The sequence below is a fragment of the Simochromis diagramma genome, unplaced genomic scaffold, assembly GCF_900408965.1.
Source record: "Simochromis diagramma unplaced genomic scaffold, fSimDia1.1 OVJJ01000171.1, whole genome shotgun sequence".
Taxonomy (NCBI): Eukaryota; Metazoa; Chordata; class Actinopteri; order Cichliformes; family Cichlidae; genus Simochromis; species Simochromis diagramma.
Window position 1 is genome coordinate 797,477 of NW_024387222.1, and position 21,102 is coordinate 818,578.

Genomic DNA, 21,102 nt, shown 5'->3' on the forward strand with positions numbered 1-21,102 from the left:
TTAAAACGCATTTTTATTTACTGGCTTTTAATACAGCATGAGAGTTATTTGGTATTTTATTAGGTTTGTTGTATTCTTGTACACTTTTTTTTTTAAATTATGTATGTTGTATTCTTGTAAAGCACTTTGATCAACGCTCCTGTTGTAATTAAATGTGCTATATAAATAATTAAACCATTAAACCATTAAACCATTACAGGTTGCAGACATGGTACAGAGAGGGTGGAGCTGCCTGTAGCTGTCTGTGGTGCTGAAGCTTTCAAACATTTCATACCAACACTGACTACAACTGTGACCACAGGGGGGCAGCATAGAGCCAGAGTGTTAGTGTAGCTGTTCACCCCTATAGTAAGAAACAAGAAGACTGATGAAGGAAAAGCTTCTTCCACTGGTGTAACACACAGGTTTGTATGAAGTCACACTAACTAACCAGCAGTAACCCACATTTGATCAAAGCAAGGGCAGAACTTTAATAACAGGTTATAATGTGTCATCATAGTTGTTGTCAATCCAAACACACTTTCTGATTGTTGCTGTTTATTGTAAAAGAACAACACACTTGTGGTCTGACCTAATGCTGTAGTACAACAACAACTATACAAATGTGAGCTCAGTGCAGACTAGATGCTGGCTCACTGCACCATCTTGTGGTACAAAGTGGTATTACACGAGAGTACAGGCTGGCATTAGCTGCTTAGAGGATGCTAACTTCAGTTCATATATAGATGTGTTGAACATGACATCAGAGATGTTTTCTGTATATTCTGTTGATGTTTTGAAATATTTCAAAGTGTCTCCAAGTTAAATGTTGAACCTTTAATATAGCGACACTTAGAGTTCTGAAGCCGTTTTCTCTCTTTTACATGTCAACACTGAAAAGTATAAACATTTGAAATTATGGTTTTAGTTATTATTCATATAGATAAAGATTTCCAATATTTTAAATAAATGACAAAAACAAGCAGGCTGCAGTTTAATCAGGACAGCAAGATGATCAACATGCTGCCCTGACGAGAGAATCACCTGCTTCATCTTGTGTTCGATGCTTCACAAGTTTGGAGGTTTTTTCCTGGTTTTTCATGAATTCGTTTCTCTTGCAGGGACCTCCTGGAACTAAGGGAGAGAAAGGTGAACGGGTAAGCTCTCTGTCTTCATGTTATTACTTCCCCCCAGTCACAAACGTCCTGTCTGCTGACCTGCACATTGAGATATATTGTTGTGTTGCAGCAGCAATGTCAAACTCAAGGATACAGAAACAGCAGACATTCATCAAAGTATTAATATATGTTTTATTAATATGCAGTAAACATTAGTCACTGTTTCCTTCATTGATTACAATAATGAAATATCAACATCATCCAATAAGTAAATATAATATGTGTGTATTTGAGTTTCATAAAATAAATTTACTTTAAATTTGCTGTAACTAAAAATTTGACACTAGCAGCTGAAAAAGAAACGAAACAAATCTGCAGATTTATGAGTGAATTTCAGTCCTAATAATTTGAGTCTGTAGCGCCTTCATAAAACGCAGAATATGAATCATTTACAAACACTCGCACATAACTACGTGTGTTTTATATGAACATCGTGTGTTTTTTCAGGGAGATCTCCAGTCGACAGCATCAGTTCAGGCCATTGCCCGACAGGTCTGTGAGCAGCTGATCCAAAGTGAGTTAAAAAACCCCAAACCTTTATTTGTTAATAATAATAATAATAATAATAATACTAATAATGTTTGAACTGAACTGTTTTCAGGCCACATGGCGCGCTACAACAGCATCCTGAACCACGTGCCGAGTCCTCCGGTGTCAATCCGCACAGTTCCCGGACCACCGGGAGAGCCTGGTCGAGAAGGACCCCCAGGACCACAGGGAGAACAGGGACCCCCAGGCAGACCAGGCTTCCCAGGACAAAATGGACAGAATGGGCAACCAGGAGAAAGAGGCAAGTTTAACAAAACAGTAAAACGCTGTTACTGTTTAAATCAGTGTGAACTGAGGGGCTGCCACACGGCCCAGTATAAAATAAATACAAAATTATTTTGAACTGCAAACGATGCAAAGCTGCACTGGTTCAGTCTAACAGCAAAAAATAAATAAAAAGTCAGAAATGTGCAGGAAAGGTCAAACTTCCTGACTTTCTCCATGTTACAGTGTATCTGTATGGAATGACACAAAATATAGAAATTTAAGCAGTATTTATTTCTGTTGTGTGTTTCCAGGACAACCAGGAGAGAAGGGTGATAAGGGATCTCCAGGTGTTGGTGTACAAGGACCCAGAGGACCTCCAGGACCACCTGGTAACTTATTTTCCTGCTAAGCCTTTCTGAACCATCCCAGTGATGCAGTGAAGAAAGTCCTGAACATGATTGTCTGATTAGTAAAAGAAAAAATGTTTCACATGTTTCACATGGATCATTAAGATGTTGTAAAATCCACAAATTCAACAGAAAATATAATTTTTTATCAAATGTCTTAACTGACATGGTAAGATAGATTATTATTTTTATTATTAGTATTAGTACTAGTTTTGTTGTTCTTGTTTTTCTGAACTGAACCAAAAAATGTGAACAAATTGTCTCTAAAATTAAATAGTTGATATAATTTTTTCTATAGTTTTAGTTGTTGAGGTGTTCTTAAGTTAATTCTGAGTGCCATTTAAAAATGTCTTAAACATTTGTTACCTGGAAACGTCTGGAAGTACTTTAACTACTCGACTCTGACCATAAAATCATTAAAATAATCACTTTGATAGCTGCAAAGTGTTTTTCTGTCCTCTGACTGACAGAACGCAGGAGAAACACAAACACATGTTGTGGTAACTTCGGGCTCACAGTCGGGGTTCTTATGACTGATGATGAGTTTGACCTCAGAGTGATTCTGTAATTCTAACATTCAGTTTTGTTTTCTAAACTCTTCATCCTCTTCCTCCCAGGTCCCCAGGGACAGGGCAGACCAGGTAGCTCTGGACCCTCAGGACGACCTGGAAATCCCGGTGTACCCGGTCGGCCCGGAGCCCCCGGACCCATCGGCCCCCAGGGGCCTCCGGGTTACTGTGATCAGAACTCCTGTGTGGGCTACAATGTTGGAGGTACGTAGTCTCAGAAATATGAGGAAACTATGATCCACCAGTGTTATCAAGACTCTAATTCTGGTAGTTTGTGCTGCTTTCTCTGGAGTTTTTCATCAAAGAAAAATACTGAGCTCTTTGCTCTTTGCCCTGGAGCTCGTTGCTCTGGAGCTCGTTGCTCTGGAGCTCTTTGCTCTGGAGCTCTTTGCCCTGGAGCTCTTTGCTCTGCAACTCTTTGCTCTGGAGCTCTTTGCCCTGGAGCTCTTTGCTCTGGAGCTCTTTGCCCTGGAGCTCTTATTGTCAACCACATGATTAAAGCAGCAGCCTCCACCGTGACTGTTGTGTAATTACAGCCACAGACTGAAGAGGCTGTAATGAGACAAACCTGCATGTTTGTTCAAATATGTGAACAGAAGAAACTTTTTAACTGAGCATGAAAACATTTCACTGCTGATTGTATTTGGACTGAAGTCATGAGGACAGATGTTCAGTTCTTGTGGTTCATTTTCACACTGAAAAGCTGCCACTGAGTTAAACAGAGTGCATGTCACAGAAGTGGGCATGAAACACTGCGTGTATAAAGGTTCATTTACACTCTGGAACCCTGCTTTCAAAAACTGACAGAAATTTAAACCTCATGAAGCTGAATTTAAGAAAAAAGTGACGTCCGGCCACAAGGTGGCGCTAAACATGTTCTAAGAACTTTAGACACTTATTTCTTAATTCCACCTTAACAATCAGTCTGTGCCGGTCTGTGAGAGCAGCCTTCATGGTGTAAATGAGCCTTTATACATTTAGTGCTTCACATAGAGTCATCCACCCACACTCAGTGTATCTGAAGGTGAAACACGTTCAGATACACTCACAGCTAAGATGCAGGATTCAGTTTCACAAACAGCAGTGTGTGTGTTGAAGTTTAAAAACACAGAAATTCATCTTCAGTGTGTGATTTTTACATTTTGTACAATTTGAAATATCATGCAGCGCACTGGGCTCAGAAAACAGACTCGATGGAACGACAGAGACAGAGATGATGTCTTTAACCATTTAGCCTCAAAGTGGTCGTGCTACGGACTTTAAAGGCTCATTTCACCCAAAATAATCAACTCTGAGCAGAATTTGTTGAGACAGTTTGTTTCTGAACATTTGAGACAAAACAGCTGAGTTTTTAAAGTTTATTTATTCTGCTGCTTCTTATTTTAAATATCATACACAGACTTTTACAGTGGTAGATTTTTCTGTTGATGCTAAAGATGATCAAAATGAGGTTCAGTTTGTTGAACTGAGACTAGATGTTGAGTAAAGATGCTGATTATTTGACTTCAAAGTGAAAAATAAAAGAACAGAATATTTTATTGTGGTTAAAACTCATTTAAACGACAGATCTTTGAACATCTATGGAGTGCCAGGACTGCCATAATGCATTAATTAAATACACCATTAAATAATTAATTAAATGTGGCAATAATTAATTAAAATTGGAATTAATTAATTAAATAAATAGTTATGACACATGTAATTAATTCATTATTGACACATTTAATTAATTATTTATGTATTTCACATTTTAATTAATTATTGACACATTTAATTAATTAATTATTGACACATTTAATTAATTATTTATGTATTTCACATTTTAATTAATTATTGACACATTTAAATAATTATTGACACATTTAATTAATTATTTAATGATATATTTATTTATTTCATTTTGGCAGTCATGGCGCCTGGCTCTCATCATGAAATAATTTTATCTGTCAGCCTCACCCATCAAACTCAGGGGGCGGGGTTAACGCTGCCCATGCAGCTTCTCTAACATTTGATTGGTTGCCGTGCAAAGTAAGTCAAAACAGGTCGATCCTAGATAATCGATTGCTTGTGTAGACTTGGGGCAGCCAGGTATCCCAGAATGCAGATCAAATCACAGGCAGCAATGGTGGTGGTGTAGTTTTAAAATACCCCGTTTTTCTGTCACCAGCTACACTTTTAACAGTGTTTTAGCCGCGAATGTCGCGAAGTATGTCTGGTCAGGTTGTCAACATAGAACATGTTTGCAAAAGTGCTCAGATGTTTTCAGAGATTTCACTAGCTGTGCTAACAATTAGCATGCAGAGTGCAGCCAGGGGGTTACGTTAACCGGTTTGTTTACATATTCCACTCTCCGTGTTCCACATGTTGCATTCGCAGATTCTCATTTTCACCGAACGATTGTCTCTTTCCGCCTGGTCTTGTGTCTCTGTGCTTCTGTAACATAAAGAACGAGCTGACATTTTCCTCACGAAACCAGCGATCAGCTCAACAGACCCTCAGTTTACCTGCATGCATCCTCCTCCTCATCTGTCAGCTGTTTAACACCTGCTGCTAATTCAAGAAACACGCCTACGTTACCTGGTGATAGTCACAGTTTAACCGGGCAGCCGGTACTCAATATAAAGCAATGTCAGCGCATTTTTCTGCACAAGATAAGTAAATATAGTGTTTTCCCCGAGCGCAGAGCTGCTGGAGCTTGTTTCCTTACAGAGCACTTTATAGGCGAAGCAGCTTCATCAGCGGCTGATGTCCAATCACCGGCACACAGCTTTGAAACCTCAGCTGAGTTTTAGCTCTCAGTGGTTAAACGCTGGACTTCATTCACTCAGGTTCTGTCTGTCGGGTCACGTTTACTTCGCTGTTTTATTTACAACTGAGCAAATCGGTTTGGCTGAGGTTAAAGTTACGTTTCATAACTGCATAGTTTCACAGACGTTTAATGGTTCACTGGCACATGTGTTAGACTGAACTATCATCTAAATATCATCTGTTTTTTAATAGTTATTCAACTGTATTCTAAGCACCAGCTGTCTGTTAGAATGTGATTTTTTTTTTTCTCTCTGTTGGCAGAGGTATAAAAATGCGCAGGAAAATCTGACGTGCATGGCAAACTTCACCGACGATATTTAGGGAGGAATAAACACACATCAAACATAAATGAACCATTTGCCTGTCTCCATAATTGAGAGCATTTTCTCTTCTTATGTCAACACTCTCTCTCTTTTTTTTTTCTTTTTTTTTTTTGCTTTTTCGGTCATGTTATGTTTACCTGTCAAAGGCTTGTTACAAACTATGAAACACATGGTGCAGACTTCTGGATGTTAGAAGAAAACTAATACTGCTCATGAAGGAGACTAAAGGCAGGAAGGTGTCCTTTAAAACTAAACATGTTAATAGGACCTCCCTATTTATATCATAGTTTATGATATAGCACGTGTATTTCAGTAATAGCCTGCTGATTTCAGGTGAACAGTCGCACAGCTCACGTAGGCGTTATCTGTGAAACTCCTTAACTATAATTTATCCAAGTTAACTTCAGTTAACCATTCAGACAGTTCTTTTGCAATGAAAAACATAAACACCCATGCTGGTGTAGGTTTCCAGCCAGCTGTTAACATTATAGCTGCTTATGCAGTAACCATGGTAACCACGGACTCTGAGTGGCTGGATCGACGGAGGTCAGACAACAATTTTACATGTATGATCTTAAAACAGGACACAGCCACTATACGTGCTGGCCTCATATCAAATGTGAAGGCAGACTGAGTCTATGTTTGACGTTTTTTATATCTAATCTTCCTTTTCAAACATTTAAACAGCAGCGAGTCTGCGGCTGAGGGAATACAAACTCAAATTGTCGGAACAGGTTGGCTCGTTTCTTGGATTCATTTGGTGATTTATTAAATGTATAACTGTTATTCTAATCTGCTGCCGAGTCTCTTACACTTTTCTTTATGCTGTATATTTTCACGTCTCTGGAATAGTTGGCAGTTAGATAGTCAGCTGGGAAACTTTGTGTTAACTCATGGAGCTGAGGATATCGTGGATATGCTGACCTCGCTCCGTGGTGTACAGGGCCGTTTACCCTCATGATTAATATTCACTATAAAAATATTAGCCGAACATCATGAAGTCTGTATGTGTTTCATAGTGTCGAACAACCTTTGTACAGTTAAAGCCAGCAGTTACTACATGACAGAAACACCAACGTTATCTCTTTTATGCGTTTATACACAGGTCACGCTGATTACTGAACAAAAACCCAAAGATCAGATGTTAAACAGATTTATTTGCTCTCTCTCCTCCTTAAACATGTTTTTAATGTTAGTTATAATTCAGAATTGGCGACTGAAACACGTAGGACACATAAGAACATCAGGAAATAAAACACCGATAAATATAACCTCAGTAAAAGAAGTCAGCGGGGGTTACTACAGCTGTGTACCGGGGCCTGCGCTTTGTCGGTGGGATTGCTTGCGAGGCGAGCGGGTCTATCCCACGCTTTGCCGTGAGACTGGGCAGACATCTCCGAAATCATCGAAGCACTTTTGCAAAGAGGCTGTATCTTGACAAACCGACCAGACACATGAAGATTAAACCACTACATTCTCGGCTAAAAAAATATTAAAACGGTATGTGGTGACACACAAACAGGGTTTTTCAAAGTTCAGTTCTGTTAGCTTCCACATGCCGGTTGTTGTGTGCTAGAAACAATGGCCACCAGGCCAAAGCAATGGTTTTGACTCGATCAGCGTTAACCCCGCCCCCTGAGTTTGATGGGTGAGGCTGACAGATAAAATTATTTCATGATGAGAGCCAGGCGCCATGACTGCCAAAATGAAATAAATAAATATATCATTAAATAATTAATTAAATGTGTCAATAATTAATTAAAATGTGAAATACATAAATAATTAATTAAATGTGTCAATAATTAATTAATTAAATGTGTCAATAATTAATTAAAATGTGAAATACATAAATAATTAATTAAATGTGTCAATAATGAATTAATTACATGTGTCATAACTATTTATTTAATTAATTAATTCCAATTTTAATTAATTATTGCCACATTTAATTAATTATTTAATGGTGTATTTAATTAATGCATTATGGCAGTCCTGGCACTCCATAAACATCAGCTCTGGAAGGAAGTAGAAGGAAAAAGCCTCAAAAACATGTTTTATTCCACACGTGGTCATAAACTCTGCATCTTAACATCTCAGTTGGTGCTAAATCACTCTGTGCAGTGAGTGTGGGTTTAATCTGTCACTGGAAAGATGCTCCATGCAGGGTTTTCTAATGCATGCATTAGTTATTAAATGTCTCCATATAAACATTCAACAAATGACTTTACAAAATCCACATGAAAGTTGCAGGTGATGAAGCAGCACTGCAGGCAGATGTTACCTTGCAGCATCAGTCTGTTCTCCCTCCTGCTGCAGGCAAAGACCCAGGAGGCATTTCTATCTGAGCAGCTTCACAGCTGATCCCTCACATGCATCCTGATCACTGTTAGTTTGCACCAATCACAAGTCAGCAAACATGTTTTTGAGAGGCTAAAGAAAGCCCTGCAGGAGTCATCTTCAGCATGTTCTGTGCATGTTGCTGCTACATCACTGATGTGTTTGAGGTGTTAAAGGTCACACAGTGGCCTAAACGGAGCTGTGCAGCTTGCAGTCTGCAGGGTGGTCATGTGAGTAATGTCTGCATGTTGTAATCACTCTTCTGTCTCTGTGTTTGTGTCTCCACATCTCTGTCTTCACCTTCTTTTATCCCCCATAATAACCCACAACAGAATATTACTGAGACGTTCACAAATAATCAAACAGGGCTGTGCAATTCATTTGTTTTGTCTCGTGCTATAAATCCAATGCACCCTTTTTCCTTCCCAGTGTCCACTTTCACCCCCTCTCTAAAACCTTAAATCCCTGACAGTCAGTGGCAGGTTCAGTGTAGCACCATCAGAATTATTGCTATGATCCAAACAACCCCACATGTTAGACCACATGTGACTTCAACCATGATGTGGCTTCAGTTAAGTTTGTATACACTCATGATGGGCGGGAATGTCGTAGTAATTTGGAGCTTTTTAGGATTTCTTTGAACTTTTCTTTTTCCAGGCTGGAATGATTGTAAAGCTTAAATCTTTAATGACTTATGGATCTGGATTAAAAGTATGCAAACACCCAAACTAATATGTGGTTAAATATACCTTCAGGCAAGCTGCACCTCAACCAGATGCTTTTGTTAGCCATCAACAAGCTTCTGGCATATTTCTGACCTGATGATGGACCAGTCATCCAGGAAGAATTGGGAGAGATCGTTTAAATTTGCTGGTTTCCTGGCAGACATTCCTGATCTGTCAGAGGACTCACAGGACGTTGACCATAATCATAACACTTTGTAGAGATATATTGCTCCCAGTATTACACAGATATGAATTACTTAGAGAACAACATGCAATTATATATCATCATCTGAGCTGATCATCAGCAGATGTAATCTTAACCACATCAAAGACCATTATTATTATTATTATTATTATTATTACTTCCTGTAGTTGTAGATCCCTAAAAGTCAAACGTAGATTTGGTGCACATGAATCTAGAGTGGCTCACTGAGGTGCCGTATACAAACAGCACTACTTTATGTGACGCATTTGTTGCTTGTTTTAATTTTTTGTTGTATTTTTTAGGAGCAAGAAAAATATGGAATTATCAGTAGTTTGAAAAAGAAATACTGTGAACATTGACACGGTCGTCCTCTCCTTACCTTTTCTTCTAGATTATGATCGTCCAATTCCTCTTTATTAATTCCCAGACTCCACTGACTTAATACAAACTCCTGTAACTCGTCCTAAACACTCATCTGCACGACAACTTTGAATATTTTTGCACGTTAAGTATCCAGATGCTTATCATTTGAAAGACGATATCTGAAATCTGTTACTTAAAATATGACAGTTTGAATGATGTCATCCTTGGCTGGTAATACTTAGACATTTGTACAAAATGTCTCACAAAACGTAAACATCAAAGCTCAATCTGACTTATTTAAAGCTTTTTATCCTAACGACCCTCAATATTGTCAACACTGACTTTCTAACCCAGACTCACACATCCTGACTGGGTAACCCAAACTTTAAACTCCTCACCTTATTAACTGACTCATAAACCTGACCTGGTAACCTTTGGTAACCCTTGTCTCTGTGTCTCTTGCTCCTTCCTTCTTACCCACCCCTTTGTTCTTGCTAACCCAATCAAAACCCTACAAATTGCTCCAAAACACTGCTTCCTGTGGTGGCGGGGTCGGCCATCTTTGTTTTGGGCTTTTCACTGCCTATCCGCCGGGCTGCTGGTTGGCTCATTGCCTGGTTGGTCGGCATCACAGAAGGCGAGGATGTCACTGACGGCGGCGCTGTCCCCGCAGTCCAACTACCACCCAGCGTCTTCCAGAACTACGGCGAGGTCGAGGAAGACGATCCGTACCGCTACTACCAGCCCAACTACCCGGCCCCTCGACCAGTGGCGCCTGATGATCCCGCACTGGCCCTGGGTGACATTGAGCTGAGGTCTCCTGGCGTCTACCGCACCTCTCGGAGTGTGAAGGAGGAGGAAGAGAAAGTCGGGACGAAGAGGCGACTAAAGAGAGGCGCTGCGCGGACTAACTGAGAGGAGTTGATTCTGATTGGGCGGCTCGGAGCTGCTATGGACTAATCAACAAGTGCCTGATGTAAAGGATTTCTTATGGACATTGTAGAGGGACGGGAAGGGATACCAGTCGGGACTATTGTAACATCTATGCTACATTAAGAAAACTTTCAAAACAATTTACATTTTGTTTTTCATTTGTCAACAATATTGTTTGGAAATCGTCGGATCTTAAAGAGGGTTCATGTTTCACAGGTGAACTGTTCTCACAGACTGTATAACAAAGGTTCATGTAGCCACCAATGACGTTCCCCGCTGGTTTCTAACGTTTCGTTTTGAATCCTGTTTGGTTTCCTGATGCTGTTTAAAGAAGCAAGGGATCAATGTGAGAAACCAGTGGAAATGGTCAAGGGGTCGTGACCTCTCAGCTCATAGACACATTAAAGTGCAGTAACGTGTCAAAACTGGGCAAAAATACAGCCGTCCATTATTTTTAACTGCTTCAATAAGGATCATGGGGAGGAACAGAGTCTCTCCTAGTTAACACACAGTGAGTGGTTTATCACAGGGCTGTCGGGCTGTTTGCTTCAACCAGTGGAATATTTAATTCTATCCACAAGAAGGGAAACCAGTACAACAAGAGACATAACCACTTATAGATGCACATGGAAAATGAACACTAGGAACACTGGTGCCCTTCTCATTGTTCAGTCATTAACAGTTGTGCTTTAACATGTACTGACCAAGATGTAAACGATCTAAATGGGCCTCAGAATGTAAATGTCTTTGAAGCAGAGTTTGAATCTCTGCAGTCATCAGGACACAGCTGCTGGATCCAGGCTTAACTTCAATCTACGACTCTATACTCCATCGACTTTAATGTCTGCATTATATTCTGTCATTACAAAGTAAACAGCTTGAAGCAGATTGTTGAACAAAGTAAATAAAACCCTGACAAATATCTAAATGTACCACTGCTTACCTTCAGTCCCTCTGATGATAAATGGTCCCTCAGCTAAATCAAACGCTGCTCGCTCAGTCCTCACAACAGCAGCTGAACTGCTCTGAACTCTGCATCTACACACAGATGATCTAAACTAATGGAGCCTTAAACCACGCCCCACTTTATCATTTTTATTCTTTATTGGACAGTTGATTAAATAAAGTGGGTTTTAAAAAAGACTGAAAACGACTGATTCTGACCCTGAAAGTTTCAACTTTAACTGGTTACTGAGGTCACAGATCGACTATGTCAGTTTCCCCACAGGCTTCTGTCAAACGCTGCCCCCTTCTGGTCATCAGAGAGAATTTAGGGTTCAAGGCTAATCAGACGTAGAAGCTACATCCTTCTTTTATATACAGTCTGTAACTGTCCCTGTGGTCGTTAATCAGAGACTCGTCTGTCATTTATATTTTTAACCTGGTTGGTTAAGTGCCTCCAAACGGTCCAGCAACAACTTATTTCAAACGGTCTCCTTCATTATTTTTTCTTTAAAGCCTGTTAGTCTTACAAGATTTTATTTTACTCTGTTGCTTCTCTGACAGAAAAAATAAAATAAAAATATCCAAAAGGTTTTGATTTAAATTGCAAAGTATTTGATGACAATGATGTAATCTGTTAGTGTGTTGGTCCTGTCCTGCATCAGTCTGATTATTACCTCCAGTGTCTTTGTTTTAAAGCCTTTTTATGTAAAGTTTTGCATGTTTTTGTTTATTTCAGTTACCATGCAGTGTATCATTTTCTAATCATAGAGCCATACAAACATTTTATTGTTACATATTCATATTATTTTGTAGTGCAGGTGTTGTCGCAGTATTAAGCTCAAACTGGTCTCTGTGTTTGGGGAGGCTGATGAAAATATAAGTTGTAAAAACTGAGATTCTTTCTGTGTAAATGTATTTTGGTTCAGTTTGTCAACCCACAGTTTTACTCAGAGAAGCAAATTTAACAAAGTTTAGTTGGAAAAAATGTTATTTTTCACAACGCTCTGTTTCTTACTTGGTGTTTTTATTTAGTTATCACTTCATTTCTTGTCTTTACATTCAGACTTTAATCCTTTAGTCTCATTGTCTGAAAAAAATCCCAGTTACGTGGAGGACTGTGCTTTTATTCAACCTTGTTTGATGTGAATTTGGCCAGAATTTGAACTTTGAACTTTCCTTCTGAGTTTAGTGTTTTGAAGCCTTCAGGTCTGTGAGGAGAGCAGTTCCCTCTACACCTCCGACCAGAATGTTTAAAAAATAAAATCGAGGAATTAATTTATTTTTCACTGGTGTTGATTTCTGAGAACAATAAAACTGAAGTACAACCATCAGTGCTGCCTGTGTGTGTGTTGGTTGTAAATGTGTTGCTGGACTGAAGTCTGATTAAACTTGAAGTGAGCAGGAAGCCTGTTGGAGCTGCAACAGCAGGAGGCTGACTGGAAACTTTCAGGTGAGTCGAAGTTTAAAATTACACACATTATATTTGTTACACAGCAGACGATATTTAATATATTTAAGGGGCAATTTACATTAAATGAAAGAAAAACTTGTGGTGACCATGAACATATGCAGATGTGATCTGACAAATGTTCATTAAGGACCCATAAATGTCCATAACACCAATTCTGGGACCAATGATCAGCCTGTCCACCCGTCCCCACCTCTGACTGCTCCAACAACAAAGCACCAGTCAGTTTGTAGCGCCTCCTACTGGCAGAGGGCCCACAGTCCTGTTAACACAAAGCTCAAGGTGGGATCCTGACGTCACGTTCATTATTGAGGTGAGTCTTGTTTTTCTCTTCATGGAGGTCACACTTGTTCACACTCATCCTTCGTTTATATGTTTATGTTAAATCTACACTGACCTGTACCCCGTGCTGTGACCTACATGGCAGCCTGTGACCAGAGATGTAGCAACACGTTACACAACGATGTTAAAATGCACAAAACATCTTCAGTTTAGAGCTGACATGTTTGGGACGTTGCAGACAGATTTTGTTCATGTGCATTTTGTCTAAAGAGTGAAACATTTCAAATCTGACACGACATCAAAATATTTATGCAAACAAATCAATCTTGTTGCTGAACTTTGAATTAATCTTTGACAGAGGTCACTGGTGGTGATTACTCTTATCTTCCAATATTTATTATATTGGGAAATATAACGAATATTGGAATATTGTAAAAATAATGAAAAAGCATTAAACTAAAATTTAATGGGTAAAAAATTATGAAAATATTTGAAGTTGAAAAACCTGAAAAACACCCAGAACTGTAGTTTTAGCACCAACAGGCTGATGAATAAACCAAGTAAAGCAAAGTAAAGACAAGCTGCACTTTGACTTTTATTAGAACAATTTGCTGGAACTACAGAGTAATGAAGTACTTCAAGGTTTTGTGTGGATGACTTCCAACCTTACTGTACAGCACAGAGCACAGAGGGACAATATATGTAATCAATATATGATGCAGAATGAACAAGTAAAGACTGTAAGCTGAGTCTGAGGCTCATGCAGGACATTTCATAGTGAGGTGTCTTTGGTTGGATTATTCAAACATTTACATCAAAGCACCAAACTCATTTCTCACAGATGAAGGTCTTTGAATTAATATAATATAACCGTGTCCATCTCCCATCACTGTCACAGCAGACTCCATAGTAACCATAACTGGGAATCTCATGTCCTGCTGCCCAGAACCTGTCAGAGAGATCAAATCTGATATGAAACTGGACTAAACTCATAACTATTGTCACATTCATATAAATATGCGTCTCTTTTGGAATATTTCCAATATTTGCTGTATTTCTTTCCCAGGTTTCTCGCCCACTTTCCCTCCTTTAGACTTTTCTCTGAGAATCATCATGCACACTAAAACAGCTTTCAAGCTTTGATGAATATGAAATCTTCCTGCTGTAAAAATGGAGAATAAAAAGAAGTCAGAGCTGACTTTCTGCTGTTTGAAACTGTTTTGTCAGCTGTTTACAGACATCACTTTGAAATGTGTGTCTATCAGGTCATATTTACTGAAGCTTCTTCCTTCATATGTTCTGAAGTTTTACAAACACCAAAGAAGAAGAGACAGGAATTCTCTGAAACACTTTTTGTTCTGTGAGAAAAGAAACATTACAGCACAAAAAACATGAAGACAAATTGAACAAAGTGAAATGTGTCGGTCGCTGCTTTGAACATGTTTCAATCCTGATTCCTTCAAACTGACTTGTTGTAACTGAACGTCATCACAGACTGCAGATGAAGAGAGTTCAAGCACAGCTGTTCATTCAAAGGAGGATTTCTGCTTTTCTTTACATTCAGTTTGTGGGGCTGTTGGAAAATAGCTCAACTCATGTATTGCTGATCTATCTTCCAAAACATCAATGTTTCACTTCTAAATAATAACTCTGGAATAGAAACAAACTAATGTCTCACGTTTCTGTCGGCGCTGATCCGTCCACCCATTCCCATTTATATTCTCCTGATGGCTGTTTGGCTCTCAGACCAATCCAGGACTCTCCTCCAAATTTACTGACAAATTCCTGTTTGAGAAGAGACACAAATATTGTCTCCAGTCATAATTCAGCACTTCTGTTGTAGTGACATCATCTTGTGAACATGTCTGAAGGAAGAATAACTGTGATGAAACTTTTCTTCCATTGTGCAGAAATCAGAAAGAGCCAAAGAATCAATGAATATCAGCTCCTCCTGTAGCTCAGTCAGTGTTGCAGTGGAATCAGTGTTAACAAATCATTTGATTCAGTTGGATTGAATCAGAAAAATAATCTGGATTATGAGGATTTCTCTCATTTTATAACATTTCTGTTATTTCAATGTTTTGTGTTGACTTGGTTTCTAAGGATCATCTGAACTGGTTCCCATTTAATCCTGGTTCTTTAACTGCTTTGAATTTCTCTCCTTCATAATTCAATGTGAATCTCCAGTTTGCTGTATTGTAATCGATCCACCTCCCAAATCCTGCAATCATTTCCTGAATGGATTCTCTAATCTTCTCTCATCTGTTATTGTTCATAAAGTCATTTTAGTAGATGACTCTAATTTACTTATTGATGATCCCTCTAACAACACTGCCACACAATTGATGAACACTGCAGCATCATTTCATGTAGTGCATCATGTTGTCGGCCCCACACATAACGCTGACCTTCCACATGTCTGACCTACTATCCAATCACAGATGTATCATCTTTGACAGGCTTACAGTCAGTGTTGTCTTCCCAGAGACAAACTGCTGTCACTCCCATGTCTTCTAATGACTGTGGACATTTTTGGATTTCTTCACTGGCAACATCAACAGTATCAGGTCAGAGTTCAAGTCTGTACCTCTTCAACCGCCCCAAGTCTCTCCTCCAGTTCTGTTGTTGGAGTTCAAACTCCTTCCTGCTGCCATCTCCCCCTGACTTCTCTCTATTAGAAACCAGTCCCTTTCATTTCAGCTGACTTTCAAACAGCCAGAGTCTTTCTGAGTGGGATCAACCCTCCTTACATCCCACTGTTTTAAATCAAGTTGCTCGTCAGCTCCTTCAGATCTTTGATCAATTCCAACCTGGTTCCAGACAAACCACAGCACTGAAACAGCTTTCATGAAAGTTACTAACCAGATTCTTCTGCGCTGGGATAAAGACTCCATTTGAGTCCTGCTTGACTTCTCTGCAGCCTTCATACTGTTGATGGTGCTCCTCTTATTAACACACTACAAACTGGCATCACTGGTGCTGCTCTCACATGGTTTTCTTCATACTTATCAAACAGATACTTCATATTAATCAATGTGTGTCCTCATCTGAGTCCCACATGCCTCAGTCCTTGGACCAATTCTGTTCTCTTTATAAATGCTGCCCCTGTGACATCTGCTTAATGGTTTTAATGGGATCTCCTAGCACTGCTGTGCAGATGACACACACACTAATGCTTTTCTGTCGAGCCTCTCCTGCCTCAGTGAATGCTTCTCTGTCATCACTTCATGGATTTAAACTTCCTTCATCTCAAACTGAAGTTGTGCTGTTTGGCTCAGTTCCTCTGAGGAGGTCAGTCAGTACATCGTCCCCCTCACCAGTAACATCCAATCACCTGTTAAAGATCATTTTGAGCCTCACATGTCAAAGGTCACCCAGTCTTGTTTCCTTTACCTCAGAAATATTGCAAAGATCAAATCTTTACTGTGATTCAATCATCTGGAACTTTGAGTTCATACTTTCTCCTGCCTGATTATTGTAATTCACTTTTCACCTGCATTTCTCAGTCCTCCATAGTTGGTCTGCAGTTAGTGCAGAACTCAGCAGCAAGGCTGCAAACAAAACCTGGCCTGCAGTCTCATATCTCACCTATTCTTGCTTCTCTTCACTGGCTTACAGTGAACTTCAGAATCCTCTTTTAAATCCTGTTATGAACATATAAAGCTGTGCATGAACAGGCCCCTGCTTATATAGCAGAGCTTCTTGGACCTTATCACTGCAGCCGGCCTCTCTGATCATCTAATCAGCGTCTCCCAACTGTCCCTCGCTCTGATTTGAAAACCAGAGGCCATCGTGTTTTTGAGCTTGTTGCAGCCAAACTGTGGAACAGCCTTCCTCAGACTATCAGGTCAGCTGACTGTTAACGGCTGAAACTCATTTTTACAGGTTAGCTCTCCCTCAATCTTTTCCCCTTTATTTTCCTCCATAGTTTCTAACTGTTGTGTTTCTGATGGAATGAATGTGCTGCTTTGTTTATGTGTCTGTATGTTTGCACATGTATACTTATCATCAATGTGTGGCTTTAATTCACAGTATGAAGAACTTTGTAACTCACTGTCAGCTCCATCAAAGATCACACAGACATGAACAAACACACCCACCTGTTCCTCTTTGCTGTTTATCATCACCAGATCAGCTCTCATGGTCTTACAGTGGTTTTGACTCTGAGGCCAAGTTTTGTTCTCAGTGTATTTAAAGTAAAACTTGCTTCCAAACCTCGTCCATTCTTCTGGACACCACTTCTCTTAAAGTCAAACACATGTTTTAAAGTCAGACTTTGTGTCATGTTGTATCACATTAATCTTTGGTCCCTGTCATTTTCCCTGTAAATGCTTCATTTAAACTCAGGTTTTCTCTCTTATTCATAATGAACTGAAACTTACATTTATACAGAGAAACTGTTACACAGCATCAAACATTTAGGATTCAAAACAAAGACACAATCAGGTTATCACTGTGTAACACTGATGTTTTCTATTAGTTATTCAAACTTTATTACCTTCTATCGTCTCCTTCAGCTTCTTCACTTCTTCCTGTAGCTGACTGTGGTTTTTACTCAGTTCATCATAACAGCTCTGTAACTGACTGTTGAGTCGTTTTGTCTCTGTAGAAAAAAAACATGTTAAAAAATGTAAATATAAATTTTATCTGACATTAGTATTTTCTTGTTAATTTTAAATACTTTCTTACCTTGATGTTCAGTCTGTAGCTCGTTGTAACTGTGGTTCAGTTTATTGTGTTTGATTTGAAGTTTGTTGTTTTCACTCTTGTTCAAAGCATCTGAAATATTTCAGTGAAACCAAAATAAAATAAAATAAAATAAAATGAGTGAAACGTTGAACAGAAATAATCTTCTTCCTCTGCTTTGTCAAATATCAATAAGAGTCAGAAACTTGTGCAGCCATTGTTCTTTAACATGTCCTGTGGGTGGAGGTGTTAGAACTACAGGAAATCTGATGAGCTAAATACGTATCAACTGTGAACAAAAACCACTGACAAGATTCAGAATAATTGTGCTTCAGTGTGGAGGAAGAAGGTGAAGAGTCAAACAGCATTTCTACACCTGTAGTCAGAGATGTTATCTTTAGGTTTTTGAAAGAACAGACAAGCTGCCGTGGGAATCAACACTTCCTCATATCAAAGGTGTTTCCATGTGATCAGGTACTTCCTGTGGAAGTGCAGCTCTCACTGTGTGTTTCCTGTTTCACTCTGAAGGAGTTTGTAGGGCTGAGCTGCCTTTGACTGTGAACAGTTTCTCCTGTTTATGTTAGTTTGGGAGGTCAGCTGCTGTCATTTGGTTTGTTTCTTTTTTTTATCTTAACACAAGAAGCTGATTCAAAATGTCAAATCAGTTACCTTTCAAATCCGTCTCCAACTCTGACAGTTTTTAATAGTTTCTTACCTTCCATCTTGTCCTTCAGCTGCTCTTTTTCCAAACTCACCAACATATCTGGTTAGAAATGCAACAAAACCGAAGATTCAAAATTTAAAATGATTTAAATAAAGTTTTTCATTTTCCTATGAGATGAATGGAGCTAACATTAGCTTGTTAGCTACCTGCTTAATACACCAAGTAAACTAACTAGTCGCACAATGACAGACGGCCACTGTCTAACATAGTGTGGCTGCACCTGCATCAGTCTGCAGCAGATGCTGCTGCCTGTCTGCTTTGTTGAGATAATCACAGAATCACCGTGTTGAGTGAAGAGTTTGAAGGAACAACAAGAACATTCACTCCACCTCCACAACACACACAAGATATGAGCCAGGAATCATGCACACAGACACACACCTGCTAATCAGTGCTAAGTAACAGACTGATGAAATACTAGAAGCTCAGTCAGCAAAACCAACGTGTTGGTCAGGCTGTACCACACAGCAGCTCATATTATTGATCAGAGAATTCCATTTAAAATGCCACCGTGCAGTTTTTATGAAGAGGAAACTATCCTTAGAGACCAAAACTCATTTGGTCCTGAATGGAAACATGTTTTTACTGCAGCAAAGGTGCTCATTTTAACATGGGAGTCTGTGGGGACTGACTCGCTTTCAGCATCAGCCTCCAGTGGTCATTAAAGGAACTGCAGTTTTTGCTGCTTCTGTGTTGGCTTCAGGTACTTCCTGTATTTGCTGTGGCAGAAGGACACGTTCTGGTTGTGAAGCTGCATGTTTGTTGGCTGCTGGGATTCAGTATCAGTCATACATTCATTTGCAGGAGAAGTTCAGAGGTTGTATCTTATCTTACAGCATATGGACAGGATGATGATCCCAGCTAACATCAGGAGGCACAGCACTGTTAGACCCAGTGTAGCACATCTGAAAGAGCCCTTCAGGACTGAAGGAGGATTCAGAGTCTGTGGTCCTGTTAGAAAGCAGTGTGGATGTTGGTCTGTGCTTATTTCCTGTCACTCTGTGGTTAACACATAGTGGTCACTACAGGCTGTTGTGTTGTCTTGTATTTGTGTCAGTGTTGATGGTCTACTTACACATAAACCACTACATTGGACACTGATGCGTCACTCCATACCAAACACTTAATTTCAAATGTATGTTGTCCACCTAAGTGGACATGTAAAAAACTCTTTGAAAAGTATTTCATGCATGAAAGGCTTAATAGACCTGTGGTTGAGGTTGTATCAGCTTAGCTTCATAAAAAGGTCGGTAGCCAAAAAACAAAAGAAATATAACATCTGCACTGTGACTAAAGTGTGTAAATAAATTTCCCGTTCACAGAGCTCTACAAACTCTACAGTACATTTGTTTTTATAATTGACTTACCTCCTTCCTGTGACTGAAAATGATCATAACTATCTCTGATCTCATCTGTGCTCTCGTAGATATCCACCTCACTCTGCTCCCACTCTGCTCCGTCCTCCTTTCTGCTGTATCTCACTTTCTTTGATAGATCTGGTTCAGCATAAATATCTGAGGACATCGTGAGAGGACGGAGACGCTGAGCAGGAGTTTAAACTGTACTCTAACAGTTCTGCAGTACTGACCCTGGTAGATATCGAGCTGTTCTGTACTGATGCTGCTCTCAGTGTTTCTTGTCCAGCCTTCTGTCTGCTTTCAGACAGGAAGAAGCTTTGAGGAAGTGGCTGCATGCAAAGAACCACAGACCTAAACTGTCATTTAATTAATGTGATTAAAAACCTCCAGTGTGGTGGAACACACAAATAGAACATTTCATTGTATTTATATTTGCAAAGCCACTCAGAAAAGTGTGAAAACATTTTGCATGAAAGAAGAATAATTAAATTTTTCTTTGTTTAACTAAAGGTGAGCTCATGGTGAAACAAACCACAACCACATTCACACCTCATGCTCACAGTGTGCACAAAGCAGGAAATGTCTCTTTGTCAGCAACACCTTTTTCTTTTGCCTGATAGAAAAACACGTTAAGTTTTAACACTTGCTCTTGACGAAGGCGGTCGCACTTTTCTCCTCCCCTCCTCCTCCTCTCCCTTAGCTTCCCTGCTTAGCCTCTTATGTCCTTGTCTAGTCTTGTGTTTTTTGTATTACTTTCCCTGGAACATTCTCTCACAGTCTGTTCACTAAAACCTAAAAGAGGAATTATAGATTTGATCAACTGGTCCCTGAATGCAATTGACACCCTTTTCTCAACGAGAAGTTTGGGCTCGGGTGAGCCTGAGTGCTGAAGATATCTACCTATTCGGAACCATGATAACAGGGTTCTTGCTGATCGGAGCTGGCTTGGCCCTGACTTATCGAAGAATTAAAAAAGCGGAACCGGCTGTTCAAACCCCCACAAGGCTGCCCGCTGGGATTGGAACGATGGGACGAGGCGTGAGTTTCTCAAAATGG

At 39.5% G+C, this 21,102-nt stretch overlaps 2 protein-coding genes across 2 annotated transcripts; one reads left to right on the forward strand and one right to left on the reverse strand.

Moving 5' to 3' along the window:
- The first annotated feature begins 208 nt into the window (after window positions 1-208).
- Window positions 209-12,859, forward strand: LOC120746616 (collagen alpha-1(XIV) chain-like). Its single transcript, XM_040052037.1, has 8 exons — window positions 209-222; window positions 374-404; window positions 1,101-1,136; window positions 1,605-1,671; window positions 1,759-1,947; window positions 2,225-2,302; window positions 2,938-3,093; window positions 10,285-12,859. Exons 1-8 carry the CDS (start codon window positions 209-211, stop codon window positions 10,563-10,565), a joined length of 852 nt encoding a protein of 283 aa, XP_039907971.1. The 3' UTR covers window positions 10,566-12,859.
- Window positions 12,860-13,849: 990 nt separating this feature from the next.
- LOC120746563 (CD209 antigen-like protein E) lies at window positions 13,850-20,740 on the reverse strand. The gene is made up of 8 exons (XM_040051986.1): window positions 20,056-20,740; window positions 19,523-19,639; window positions 18,680-18,727; window positions 17,968-18,057; window positions 17,777-17,881; window positions 17,379-17,521; window positions 14,957-15,063; window positions 13,850-14,227 (listed from the first exon to the last, which is right to left on the reverse strand). Exons 1-8 carry the CDS (start codon window positions 20,210-20,212, stop codon window positions 14,107-14,109), a joined length of 888 nt encoding a protein of 295 aa, XP_039907920.1. The 5' UTR covers window positions 20,213-20,740; the 3' UTR covers window positions 13,850-14,106.
- Window positions 20,741-21,102: the final 362 nt, after the last annotated feature.